The sequence below is a fragment of the Balaenoptera acutorostrata genome, chromosome 3 (genome assembly GCF_949987535.1).
Source record: "Balaenoptera acutorostrata chromosome 3, mBalAcu1.1, whole genome shotgun sequence".
In the NCBI taxonomy this organism is placed as follows: Eukaryota; Metazoa; Chordata; class Mammalia; order Artiodactyla; family Balaenopteridae; genus Balaenoptera; species Balaenoptera acutorostrata.
Genome location: NC_080066.1, coordinates 119,559,425 through 119,574,013, shown reverse-complemented (window position 1 = coordinate 119,574,013; position 14,589 = coordinate 119,559,425). Strand labels below are relative to the sequence as shown.

At 35.5% G+C, this 14,589-nt stretch overlaps 1 protein-coding gene across 1 annotated transcript in view; it reads right to left on the bottom strand.

The window, feature by feature from the left end:
• The window catches only part of TTC6 (tetratricopeptide repeat domain 6), a 213,564-nt gene that overhangs the window by 57,614 nt on the left and 141,361 nt on the right, over positions 1–14,589 (bottom strand). The window contains exons 10-13 of the mRNA XM_057543850.1: positions 4,574–4,947; positions 2,376–2,838; positions 1,940–2,069; positions 927–1,099 (exon numbers count right to left, since the gene is read on the bottom strand). Coding sequence (XP_057399833.1) covers positions 927–1,099; positions 1,940–2,069; positions 2,376–2,838; positions 4,574–4,947 — 1,140 coding nt within the window. The remainder of the gene's footprint in view (positions 1–926; positions 1,100–1,939; positions 2,070–2,375; positions 2,839–4,573; positions 4,948–14,589) is intronic.

The window sequence follows — 14,589 nt, the reverse complement described above, 5'->3', positions numbered from 1 at the left end:
TATAATATTCTCTTGAAGCAAAAGAAAGTCAAGTATGTGGCTAACCATCATAGATTAAGAAACAGGGCAGTTGGGAACATGAAAAGCTAAATTATTTAAATAACATCTAAGTTCTCAATTGTACTAAGAACTAAGAATTTAAAGTCAGGAGTTCATGGTTACAATTCTGCCGCAATCAGTGGAATATCTGCCTGACTCTAGCCTCAAAATACAGTTCAGCTAAAATTCACTTCCTCAAGGGAATTCTCTGATATCCCCCAACCAAACATAAATTGCCTCCCATCATCTTTATTTCCATCATAGCATTCATCACAATTTGTAATTACATATTAGTGTATATATTTATTTCTTTAATATCTGTCCTTTAAACTATAGGCTCCATGTAAGCATGAAGCATGTCTGTTTTATTCACCAAGATTTATCCACTACATTACACTACACAGTGCCTTAGCCAATAAATATTTGTGAGTAAATGAATGAATGAATGAATAAATGAGCCAGTGAGCACAGCTTTCTTTTAAAGCAGATAGGTTTGCTGCAGAAGAGAATCAGCTACGTCTCAAGAGTTAAGAAGCAGAAAATGATTTTCTCCATTGTTTGAAAGAAAAAAGCAATCTTCAAAGGTTTCTTTTTTCACTGCTTCATAGTCCAAGAGAAGAGAGCTGGAAAAGTCAAGTCCCCCTCAAAGTTGCCTCTTGCCTCAATACTCCCACACCTGACTCTGATGTAAATCCATCCATTCAAAAAAATCATTGACATACTGTTAATATCAATCCCAGTAACGAATGTTCTAGGGCCTAATCTAAAATAAACTAATTTTGATTATATAACATATGAAAGAATTTCAACAATTTGCTGTAATATTAGGATGAGAATATCATGCTCTAAAATATATAAATGGCAGAATTATATGTGATACAGCTTACTTTAGAAAAGTCATCAATGGCCAGTACTTTGTTTTCTATTTCGTACATCTCACCCCTCCTGAAATACATATCAGCATCCATGGGCTTGCACTTAATTGCTTGAGTATAATTTAGAATTGCCAAAGTACTGTCTTTTTTTCCTCTGAAAATTTCTGCCCTTGAAAAATATGCCTCTAAAGAAAATTTTAAAAGGTAAAATTTAGTGTTACAGTCCTAAATTTTTAAAGATGAATCCTTCACCCTCCAAAACTGTAGTCTTAGAATAATGTATCTCTATTATACTTTCTTTGCCATTTAACTTAAGATTTGTTTTTTATTTCAACAATGCAAAATTTGTTCTCAAAGCCTGGATAAATACTTATGGTTAAAAGTGTTTTCAATTTCAATATGAAATAACAAAAATTAACTTTTCTTTTTTGTATATCTGAAATGTTTCATAATCCTTTAACGTTCATAGTAAAAAGTTATATTTTGATGGTACAAGATCTTATGGACTTTTAGCAGAGATCAGCACAAATTTAAAAAAACATTTATTAAGCTCATGTTATATTCTAGGGGTATGTTGTGGGTGCTGGAGATACAAAGATGAATATGACATTTTCTCATTCCCCAAAAGTTCCATGTCTAGTCATTCAAGTTGGTTAGAGAATGGTACGTAAACACAAACGTAAATGTGAAGTCTTAAGAACGCTACAACTCTAATTCAGACTAAATTTGTAAATTATTTTCTATAACTAAAAATTGTAAGTTCATATTCTTCTTACGGGATGAGCAGTAAGGAACCAATTTATTGTAATGTATACCAAGGACATTAACATTTCAAACCATGATAAGTATTTTTAAAACAATAGGATCACAAACAGTCCTAAATATATGATATCAAGAGTAAATTTAACTTAGGAAGTCACAACCATTTGTGGAGATGTATATGTCTTGAATTATGTATCTTTATACCGCTAAATGACCAAAGCTTAGGTAAAGATCTAAGTAATATAACTGCACAGACAACCCACCTGCATTATTTTTATTATATTTATTTATATAATTCAAGTCATCCAAAGCTTCATTAATTCTGCCTTGGAAAAGATAAATGAAATGTCGGTGCCAATAGGCATTGAGAAACAATGGCTCCAAGAGTATAGCCTAGAAAATAAATGTATAAATTCAATTTAAATTGATTTAAGGGAAGATAGCCCATCAAATAAATTTTCAAACATTATTGATCCCAATGGCTTTGTACGTGTATAGTATAAAATGATGCCTCCCAACCTGACAGACAAAATCAAGTGTTTTTAATGTTAATTATTTGAAAATGCCAATAATCATAATTTCACAATCCCATATGTATAATACAAATATTCATTGTTCAAAATTCTAGTAAAAGTTAATATATAGTTATAAGCAAGGATAAATTGTTAATATTATTATTTTGATTAAATAAAAACTTACTTCCTGTAGATCATTCATGGCACTCTGGAACTTTCCCAGTTTCCTATAAAGAGCTCCACGCCTACAATATAAAAATGCAGGATATTTCTTCTTACTATTTATTTCTTCAGTCAAGATCTCCACTTCGGATTCATAATGTCTAATGACCGCTGGAGGAAGACCAGACTCCAAAGAATCACTCAATTCTATTTTCGGTGTTTTTTTCACTCTTTCAGACAAGTCTTCATGAACAGATATTTTAACAACTGTCTCTCTTGGGGTTGTCTTCTTTTGTTTAGGCTTAGAGAACAAGTCAAGAGCCCATGTTTGAGGACCACTATTTTCTGGAATTCTTCCTTTACTTTGGGCAAATTTGTCAAAATTTAAACACAAAGGTAGACTGGGACACCGTAATAGACGTTCATATAGTGGAACTTTGAGCAAAAATTTCTTCTGTCCAGGAAGGATTCCATGAGACTCTGATCTAGTATTCAAAAGAGTGATTTTTAAATTACAGAAATATAATTTTTATGATGAATAAATCAACTCAGCCACAGACAAAATTACTATTTCTCTGTTACCAAAATAAAATTACATGGTACTTTTATGCAAACCAAGTCCTCCTGTTCATTCATTGAGATCATATGAAGAATCTCTGTGAGTTTATGAAAGCAGAAGACTGTTATTAAAGATGCAGCCTTTGTAGAGAACTGAAATAAAGGGTCAGTGCTCCCTTCAGGCTTAATTTACACCCCTACCACCAACCAGAGGAAATACAATGGAGAAATGAGGAGTTAAAACTTGATGTGAGAAAGGAAATGACATCTAAATGGTTCACAAGGACATGAACTTGAGGAAGAAGGAAAGATTTGACTCCACAACAGGTTAACAAAAAAACATCCCAGACTCCATCCCAAACTTAGTAGGCTATCAAATTAGATGACATGTAGTAAGCTTTCAAATGGTATGTTTCTAGGATTATCCTCCTCAAACTCTCCATTTCCCACACAGTTTTCATTCAGTAGAATTTATGCATGCCAGTGCTGTACTAGCCACACAAGATAGAATAAACACATTCTATCGGAAGAAAAAAAAAAATCACACCCCATCATTTCATTAATATTTACTGAGTGTGTACTATGAGAAAGACCCGTGCTAAAAGTAGGAGAATAAAAGTGAGAAAAATCAGTACCCTTCCCTTTCCTTACTCTGTGACACTCCCCACTCTGCTCCACACTCTAGTGCAAGCCACCATCATCTCTTCTGTCTAGAGTACAATTACTTCTTAGTTCCCTACTTCTCCTCTTGGTCTCATCCATTCTCCACATGGCAGCTAGCATGTTTTTTTTTTAAACAAATGTAAATCAGATCATGTCACTCCCTCCAAGAGTTTTCTCTAGTACCTAGAATACAAATCAAACTTTTCACCACAGTCTACAAGACTCTACATGATAAGACCCCAGCAAGTATCTCTAATAACACTACTTTCTCGCCTCCCACTGTTCCAGGCACAGAGCAAGCCTCAAGGGTACTGCATTTTCCAGTCCTTCTGAGTGGCTGACTCCTTCCCAATTACTATTTCTGGTCAAATGTCACCTTAGAAGGACCATCTGTGCCAAATAGGTTTCGTTTCCACCTGCACATTTATCTCTATCCTTCTCTACCTTGCTCTTTGCCCTGGAGTACTAGTCTGTACAGACTACAGACAGGATCCCTTGCTGTCTTCTAATCAAATATGTCCAATTAGGAGCCCTGAAAAGGTAAAGAGTGAAGTCAAAGTATTTATTCCTCTGGTCCCCTCCTGAAGGGTTGCCTCACACTGGCCATGATCTTTGACCAAAGTTCACTACTTATTTCAAGGAAATCCTTTCCATACAATTTCTTTCTTCCAGGTTCTAGTAATCACTCCCTCTTTTTGTCCTCTCATACTTAGGGGTAGAGATTGGCTCTATTATTTCTAGTCCCAGGATACTACTCTATCATTTGTGGTTTCCCTATGCCCTGACATCTTTGTAAATTGCCCTTGTTATACCTTCCTAGAATTATTCTAAATTGAGAGTGCTGTTTACTCCTGGGATCCTGACTGATAAATTAATTGGTACCAGAGATGGGCCCAGGAAATACACACACAAAAGGATCCTTCAATGAGTGAATTATAAAATTAAGGCCCAAACCACAATACATTTCTTAAACTATAACAATTGTTGATTAAACAAGACCTTTTAAGAGTTTTTGGAGGCTTGGATAACTCATCATACACAAGTGTAAGTTTACTGAGTCTCAATCCTTTCTTCAGTTTCATCTTCTTTTTCTTGGGATAAACAACGTAAGTAATGCCAGCTTGTCTAGATGTTTCAATGAGAGAGAGAGACAGGTCTCTCGAACTGTATCTGCCCTGCATGTTGTCTAAGATAGTATCTATATTTTCTTTCACAGAGACGGGTTCCTCAGTTTCATTTTGCTCAGCCATCCAATGCTCCAACTCCTTTGTTTTTTGAAACATCACCTCTTTCATATTGCTTTGCATGTCATCCTTAATCTCTAATGGAGTTATGGTCTCCTCCTTCTTCAACTCAACTGCAGATTTTACTCTCTTATTTATAAGGAGATAGAGAAACAGAAAAAATATAAAATCAATTTAGTTGCTGTACATTTAAAATTAATTCAGTTACAATTGCTATTAATGTAATTTGGTCACTATTGAAAAATTTTAAATCTATTCTTGATGTTTTTCAAAAGTGAGCATATAAGTTAACAGTGGGTTAGTTAAAGCAAAGTGCAATAATTTGGTCACATGACATTGCAATAGCTACATAAAAGTAACACCATAAAGTAGATATGAATTAATTGTGATTTTATATATTCTTATTAGAAATGAATGCTCTTTACATATCCAAATAAAGTATTTGCTCTACTTTTAGTTTAATGCAAAAAAAAGTGGTAGAATGGGCAAAAATTATTAAAATGCCTTACCTTATAAAATCAATTTGTGGGACTTCCCTGGTGGCACAGTGGTTAAGAATCCGCCTGCCAATGCAGGGGACATGGGTTCGATCCCTGGTCCGGGAAGATCCCACATGCCACGGAGCAACTAAGCCCGTGTGCCGCAACTACTGAGCCTGTGCTCTAGAGCCCACGAGCCACAACTACTGAGCCCATGTGCCACAACTACTGAAGCCCGTGTGCCTACAGCCTGTGCTCCACAACAAGAGAAGCCACCGCAATAAGAAGCCCGTGTACCACAACGAAGAGTAGCCCCCACTCACTGCAACTAGAGAAAGCCCATGCACAGCATTGAAGACCCAACGCAGCCAAAAGTAAATAAATAAATAAATAAAATCAATTTGTAAGTCTATTTTCAAAAGCACCCTAACAATATTGAATTTCTATACATAGTATTCAATTATTTTCAATTCAATATTTACAGGCTTAAATAACAGAATTTTAGCCTCATATTCATTTTATCTAATCATTAGAAAACCAACTTAATTTTTAATAATAATATTAATATAATACATTAATAATTTATAATAATTATGCATTAGTAACTTGAAACTCTAACAACACTCATTATTAATAAAAGAGAGATCAGTTCCAATCCTTTGATACAGCATTTCTTGCCTTTTGAGCTATTGTCACTAAATTAACTGCATTTAATTTTCCTAGTAAATAATAATTTGTTACAGAAATATTTTTCTTTATAGTGAATATAGGCCCAAATTCCAAATATAACAATTCCATACAAGCTGGTTATATACTTTAAGATGTACTAAAGTGCAATAGGGATATTGACCCTCTCTGTGACTTACTATATATACTTCCCCCATCTCAAGAAATTGTATTCAACTCAATATGTAATTAGAATCGAGAATAGAGAAATACAGACTATAGAATAGTTGTATGTGTATGTATATGTATATATCAAGAAAAGGAAACACATATGTATGTACCAAGAAAAAGTAGAACATGCCTGAAAAAAAGTAGAATGTAAGATTTTCATATTACCTGCTTGCTGACTAGCTATGAATTATGCAGCTCTGTAGAACACTTGAGAAGGAATTACTGACAGAATCTATAACTATAAAGCAGAACTACCAGGTAGGTTTGGGTTTTTTGTTTGTTTTCCAGCTTTACTGAGATATTATTGACATATAACATATATAAGCTTAAGGTATGCTGTGTAATGATATGATAAACATATATACTGTGAAATGATTACCACGATAAGGTTAGTTAACACCTCAATCCCCTCATATAATTACCATTGTTTTTGTGTGGTGATAACATTTAAGATATACTCTTTTAACAACTTTCAAGTATATAATATAGTATTGTTAATTATAGTCACCATGCTGTACATTAGAGCCCCAGAATTTATCTTATAAATGAAGGTTTATACCCATTGACAAACATCTCCCCATTCCTCTTCTCCTGCCCCAGCCCTTGCAACCACAATTCTACTCTATGTTTCTGTAAGTTCTGCTTTTTAGATTCCACATATAAGTAAGAACAGTATTTATCATTATACTTTTTATTATGTAAGTTTCAGGTGTACAACACTCTCATTCAACATCTGTATATACTACAAACTGACCACCCCCAAAGTCTACCGACCATCACCATAAAGCTGACCCCCTTCACCCCTTTTCCTCACCCCTCAAGCCCCCTTCTCCTCTGGTAACCAACAATCTGTTCTCTGTATCTATGAGTTTCTTTTGGTTTTGATTTGTTTGTTTATTTATTTTGGTTTTGTTTCATTTTAAATTCCACACACGAGTGAAATCATATGACATTTGTCTTTTTCCTTCTGACTTATTTCACCTAGAATACTACCCTCAAAATCCATCCACGTTGTCACAAGTGACAAGATTTCATTCTTTTTATGGATGAGTAGTAGTCCATTGTGTGTGTGCATGTATATGTATAAGACACACACCACACACACACACATATATATGTGTATATATACACATATATATATAATCACTATATATATATATATATATATATATATATACACCACATCTTCTTTATTCATTCATCCATGGATGCACACTTAGGTTGTTTCCATATTTCAGCAATTGTAAATAATGCTGCAATGAACATAGGAGTGCATATATCTTTTCCAATTAGTGTTTTCATATTCTTTGGGTAAACACCCAGAAGTGGAATACCCAGATCACATGATAATTCTATTCTTAATTTTTTGAGGAACCTCCATACTGTTTTCCATAGTGGCTGCACAAATTTACAATCTCACTAACAGTGTAAGAGGGTTCCCTTTTCTCCACATCCTCTCCAATACTTGTTACTTCTTGCCTTCTGGATAATAGCCATTCTAACAGGTGTGAGGTAATAGCTCACTGGTTTTGATTTGCATTTCCCTAATAATTAGTGATGTTGAACATCTTTTCATGTGCCTGTTGGGCTACCTGTATATCTTCTTTGGAAAAATGTCTATTAATATCTTCTGCCCATTTTTAATCATGTTGTTTTTGTGTTGTTGAGTTGTATGAATTCTTTATATATTTTGGATATTAACCCCTTATCAGATATATAATTTTCTCCCATTCAATAGGTTACCTTTTTGTTTTGATCATGGTGTCCTTCGCTGTGCAGAAGCTTTATAGTTTCAGTAGTTCCATTTGTTTATATTTGCTTCTGTTTCCCTTGCCTTCAGAATCAGAGCCATAAAAACATTGCTAAGACAAATGTCAATGATATTACCATCCATGCCCTCTCCTAGAGTTTATGGTTTCAGGTTTTACATTCAAGTCTTTAACCCATTTTTAGTTTTCTGTGTATGGTATAAGACAGTGGTCTAGTTTCCTTCTTTTGCATGTGGTTGTCCAGTTTTCCAAATACCACTTAATTGAAGAGACTGTCCTTACTTCATTGTGTGTTCTTGACTCCTTTGTTGTAAATTAATTGTCCATATATGTGTAGATTTATTTCTGGGCTCTCAGTTCTGTTCCATTGATCTGTGTGTCTGTGCCTATACTATATGATTACTATAATTTTGTAGTATAGGTTGAAATCAGGGAGTGTGATACCTCCAGTTTTGTTCTTCTTTCTCAAGATTATTTTGCCTATTCAGGATCTTTTGTGGTTCTATACAAAATTTTGGAATTATCTGCTCTAGTTCTGTGCAAAATGTCATTGGAATTTCGATAATGATTACACTGAATCTGTACATTGCTTTGGGTAGTATGGACATTTGAACAATATTAATTCTTCCATTCCATGAGCACAGAATATCTTTCCATTTACTTGTGTCTTCATCAGCTTTTTTCATCAGTGTCTTATAGTTTTCAGTGTACAAGTCTTTCATTTCCTGGGTCAAATTTATTCCTAGCTATTTTAATTCTTTTTGATGCAATTGTAAATGGGGTTGTTTTCTTAATTTCTCTCTCTGATATTTCATTATTAGTTCATAGAAACACCACAGATTTCTGTATATTGATTTTGTATCCTGTGACTACTGATTTCAGTTATTAGTTCTAATAGTTTTTTGGTGGTATCTTTAGAGTTTTCTATATATAATATCATATCATCTGCAAATAATGACAGATTTTCTTCTTCCTTTCCAACATGGATGTCTTTTGTTTCTTTTCCTTGCCTAATTGCTGTGGCTAAGACTTCCGTATTACGTTGAACAGAAGTAACAAGATTGGGCATCCTTGTCTTCTTTCTGATCTTAGGCAAAAAGCTTTCAGCTTTTCACCACTGAGTATGATGTTAGTTTTGGGTTTGTCATATGACTTTTTTATATTGAGGTATGTTCCCTCTATACCTGCTTTGTTGAGAGTTTTTTTCATAAATGGATGTTGAATTCTGTCAAATGCTTTTTCTGCATCTATTGAGATGATCATATGATTTTTATCCTTTATTTTATTAATGAGATGCATCATGTTGATTGATTTGTGGGTGTTGAACCATCCTTGCATTCCTAGGATAAAACCCATTTGATCGTGGTGTATGATCCTTTTAATGTACTGTTGAATTCAGTTTGCTAATATTTTGTTGAGGATATGTGTGTCTATGTTCAAAAAACAATTGGTCTGTAATTTCTTTCTTTCTTTCTTTTTTTGTGGTGCGCTTGTCTGGTTTTGGTATCAGGGGAATGCTGGCCTTATACAATGTGTTTGGAAGGTTTCCCTCCTCTTCAGTTTTTTGTAAGAGTTTGAGAAGGATAGATATTAAATCTTCTTTGAATGTTTGGAAAAATTCACCAGTAAGGGCGGTTTTTGATTACCAATTCAATCTCTTTATTAGTAATCAGTCTATTCAGGTTTTCTATTTCTTCATGATTCAGCCTTGGTAGATTGTATGTTTCTAGAAATTTGTCTCTCTTCTGGGTTGTACACTTTGTTGGCATATAATTGTTCATAGTATTCTCTTATGATCCTTTGCATTTCTGTGGTATCAGTTGTAACTTCTCTTTCATTTCTTATTTTATTTATTTAAAGCCTCTCTCTTTTTTTCTTGGGTAGTCTAGCTAAAGGCTTGTCAATTCTGCTTATCTTCTCAAGGAACCAGCTAAGTTTCACTGATCTTTCCTATTGTCTTTTTAGTCTCAATTTATTTCCACTCTGATCCATTATTTTTTCCTTCCTTCTACCAACTTTCAGCTTCATTTTTTTCTTCTCTTTCTAGTTCCTTTAGATGTAAAGTTAGATTGAGATTTTTCTTGTTTCTTGTGGCAGGACTGTAGTGCTACAAAAGTCCCTCTTAGAACCCCTTTTGCTGAATACCATAGATTTTGCTATGCCGTACTTCTGTCTTCATTTGTCCCTAAGTGTTTTTTTAATTTCTCCTTTGATTTCTTCCATGACCCATTGGTTGTCTAGTAGCATGTTGTTTAATCTCCACATTTTTATGGTTTTCCTGTTTTTTTCTTGTAATTGACTTCTAGTTTCACACCTTTGTGGTCAGAAATAATGTTTGGTAGGATTTTAATCTTCATGAAAGTTGAGACTTGTTTTGTGACCTAACACGTGATCTATCCTGCAAAATGTTCCATATGCACTTGAGAAGAATGTGTATTTTACTGCTTTTGGATGGAATATTCTTTATAAATCTATTAAGTCTATCTGGTTTAATGTGTCATTTAAGACCAATGTTTCCTTATTGGTTTTCTGTCTGGATAATCTACCCATTACTGTTAAGTGGGCTGTTAAAGTTCCCTCCTTATTGTATTGTTTTCAGTTTCTCCCTTTAAGTCCATTAATAGTTGTTTTATATATTTTGATGCTCCTATATTGGGTGCATATATATTTGTAAATGCTATATCTTCTTTTTGGATTGACCCTTTTATCATTATGTAGTGCCCTTCTTTGTCTTTTATTACAGTCTTTGTTTTAAAGGCTATTTTGTCTGATATGAGTATAGCTATACCAGCTTTCTTCTCATTTCCATTTGCATGAAATATCTTTTTCCATCCCTTCACATTCAGTCTGTGTGTGTCCTTACTTCTAAAATGAGTCTCTTGGGCTTCCCTGGTGGCACAGTGGTTGAGAATCTGCCTGCCAATGCAGGGGACACAGGTTCGAGCCCTGGTCTGGGAAGATCCCACATGCCGCGGAGCAACTGAGCCCGTGAGCCACAACTACTGAGCCTGTGCGTCTGGAGCCTGTGTTCCACAAGAGAGGCCGCGATAGTGAGAGGCCCGCGCACCACGATGAAGAGTGGCCCCCGCTTGCTGCAACTAGAGAAAGCCCTTGCACAGAAACGAAGACCCAACACAGCCAAAAATAAATAAATTAATTAATTAATTAAAAATAAAATAAAATAAAATAAAATGAGTCTCTTGTAGGCAGCATACAGATGAGTCTTGTTTTTTTTTTAATCCATTCAGCCACTCTATATCTTTTGATTGGTGAACTTAGTCCATTTACATTTAAAGTAATAATTGATAGGTATGCACTTATTGCCATTTTAATTGTTTTATGGATGTTTTTGTAGTTCTTCTCTGTTCCTTTCTTCTTTTTTTTCTCTGTTCCCTTATGGTTTGCTGGCTTTCTTTAGTGTTAGCTTTAGATTCCTTTCTCGTTTTCTTTTGTGCGTTTACAAGTTTTTTCTTTGTGGTTACCATGAGGCTCAACATAACATTCTATGTATATAGCAACCTTCTTTTAACTTGATAACAACTTTGAACACATCCTAAAGCTTTACATTTTACTCCTCCCCCCCACATTTATATTTTTATGACACCTTTTACATCTTTTATTTTATGCTTTCCTTAACTAATTATTGTAATTTTACTTAATTTTACTACTTTTGTCTTTTAACTTTCATACTTGCTTTATAAGTTACTGATCCACTACCTTTACTATATATTTACCTGTTCTAGTGAGATTTTTACTTTTATATGTTTTCTTTTTATTAATTTAGTGGCTTTTCTTTTCAGCTTACAGAAGTCCCTTTAATATTTCATAGAAGGCTGATGTCGTGGTAAACTCCTTTAGCTTTTGCTTATCTGTAAAACTATTAATTTCTCCTTCAATTCTGAATAATAACCTTAAAGGTGGAGAATTCTTGGCTGGAGATTCTTCCCTTTCAGCACGTTTTTATGTCATGCCACTCTCTTCTGGCTTTTAAAGTTTCTGCTGGAAAATCTGCTCGTAGCCTTATGGGATTTCCCTTGTATGTAATAACTTGCTTTTCTCTTGCTGCTTTTAAGATTCTCTCTTTATTCTTATCTTTTTTCATGTGTCTTAGTGTGTTTCTCTTTGGGTTCATATTATTTGGAACTCTCTGGGTTTCCTGGACCTGGATGTCCTTTTCCAGATTAGGAAAATTTTCAGCCATTATTTCTTCAAATAATTTTTCTGGCCCCTTCTCTCTCTCTTCTCCTTCTGGGACCCCTATAATGTGAATGTTATTCTGCCTGATGTTGTACCAGATATTCCTTAAGGTATCTTCACTTTTTTTTTTTTTTAATGCACTTCCATGTTTATTGCAGTATTCGCAACAGCCAAGGTATGGAAACAACCCAAATGCCCATCAGAGGATGAATGGATAAAAACGATGTGGTATGTATACACAATGAAACACCACTCAGCCATGAGAAAAGAGGATATCCTACCATTTGTGACAACATGGATAGACCTTGAGCACATTATGCTAAGTGAGATAAGTCAGATAGAGAAAGACAAGTACTGTATGGGTATCTTCACTTTTTAAAATTCTTTCTTCATTTTGCTGCCCTGTCTGAGTGATTTCTGTTGCTTTTTCTTCCAACTTGCTGATTCATTCTTCTCCTTCATCCAGTTTGCTATTGAACCCTTCAAGTATATTTTTCAGTTCAGTTTGGTACTTTCTTATATTTTCTATCTCTTTGCTGTTTTCACTGTGTTCATCCATTCTTCTCCCAAATTTGGTGAACATCTTTTGACCATTACTTTGAACTCTTTTGGAACATATTCTTCTCTCTGCTTTTGCCTGACTCTTTGTGTTTTTCTATATGGATTAGGCAAAACAGCACCTCTCCAAGTCTTGAAGGAGTGGTCTTGAGTAGAAAATGATCTGTGGGACCCAGAAGCACAATTTCCCCTGGCCACCAGAGTCAGGTATTCAAGGGGCGCTCCTTGTGTGGGCTGTGTGCACCTGCTGGCTGTAGCAAGGCCACAGCTGCTACACAGAGAGAGCAAGGCTTAGTGCTCTTGCTCACCCAGCACAGTTGTGGCATGGTTGCTGTGGCACAGGGTGGGGGGAACTTGGGGCACTTGCCCTGCCTGACTGCAACACAGTTGTGTCATAGGGTGTACAGGGTTTGGTGCACTCACCCAACCCGGTTCCAACATGGCTGATGCACAGTGTGTGTGTTGGCAGGTACTCAGGGCACTCACCTGGCCTGGTTTCAGCGTGGGGTGGGTGGAGCATGCCCACTGGCGCTAGCAGATTATAGGGAGAACACAAAAAATGGCACCCAGCAACTCCTTCATCAGTAAGTTAGAATGAGATTTAAAAATGGTGCCCACCAGCACTTCTGTCCCCAGAGAAAGTCCCAACAGGTTCCTGCCTCTCCAGCAGCTGCTTTAAGATCAGTAAGTGGGCATCCCTCACTTATGATCTAGGCGTTTTTCAAACTATAGTTTTTGTGCTGAATCTCAGGGCAAATGGATCTGTGCAGGAGCCCTTTAAGAGCAGGTTCTCCATTCCCTAAAGTTCAGTAGTTCTCCTGGACTCAATCCCCACTGATTTTCAAAACCAGACATTTTGGGGGCTCACCTTTCCATTGCTGGACACAAGGGTGGGGGTTCCTGATGTGGGCTCACTCCCTTCATTCCTTGAGGGAAAGTTTTGGGATCCCTCCTGATTGTGGGTCACCATTCCTGGGGTGGGGTCTCAGGTGAGATCATGTCTCTGCTCTTCTACTTACCCAGATGCATCTCTTTTATCCTTGTTGTAGAAGCACTCTTCATCTAGTTCTCAGGTCCTTTTTGGAGGAAAATTATTCCATATATAGCTTCAAATTTGTTGTGTCATGGAAGGAGGTCAGTTCAGGGTCTTCCTATGCTGCCATCTTAAACCCAGTCTCCCTTTCTCTCTCATTTATCATAATGTTCCATGGTCCATGCATGTTGTCACAAAAGGCAAGATTTCCTTCTTTTTATAACTAATATTCCATGAATATAGATGCAAAAATTCTCAAGAAAATACTAGCAACAAATTCAACAGCACATTAAACATATCATACTACAAGATCACATAAGACTTATCCCTTGGATGCAAGGATCATTCAACATACACAAATCAATAGATGTGATACATCACATTAATAGAATGAAACATAAAGATCATATGATCAACTCAATAAACATATAAAAATCATTTCACAAAGTTCAACATCCTTTCATGATAAAAACTCTCAACAAAGTGGCTATAGAGGGAACATACCTCAACATAATAAAGGTCATAAATGACAAACTCACAGCTAACTTCACACTCAGTAGTGAAAGGTTGAAAGCTTTCCCACTAAAATCAGGAACAAGAGTGCTCACTCTTGCCACTTTTATTCAACATAGTACTGGAAGTCCTAGCCAAAGCAAGTAGGACAGAAGAAGGGGAAAAGCCATCCAAATCTGAAAGGAAGAAGTAAAATTGTCTCTGTATGCAGATCATAGGATCATATATAGAGAAAACTCTAGAGACTCCACGAAAAAACTGTTAGAACTAATCAATGAATCCAGTAAGTTGCAGGATACAAAATCAACATACAAAGATCAGTTGT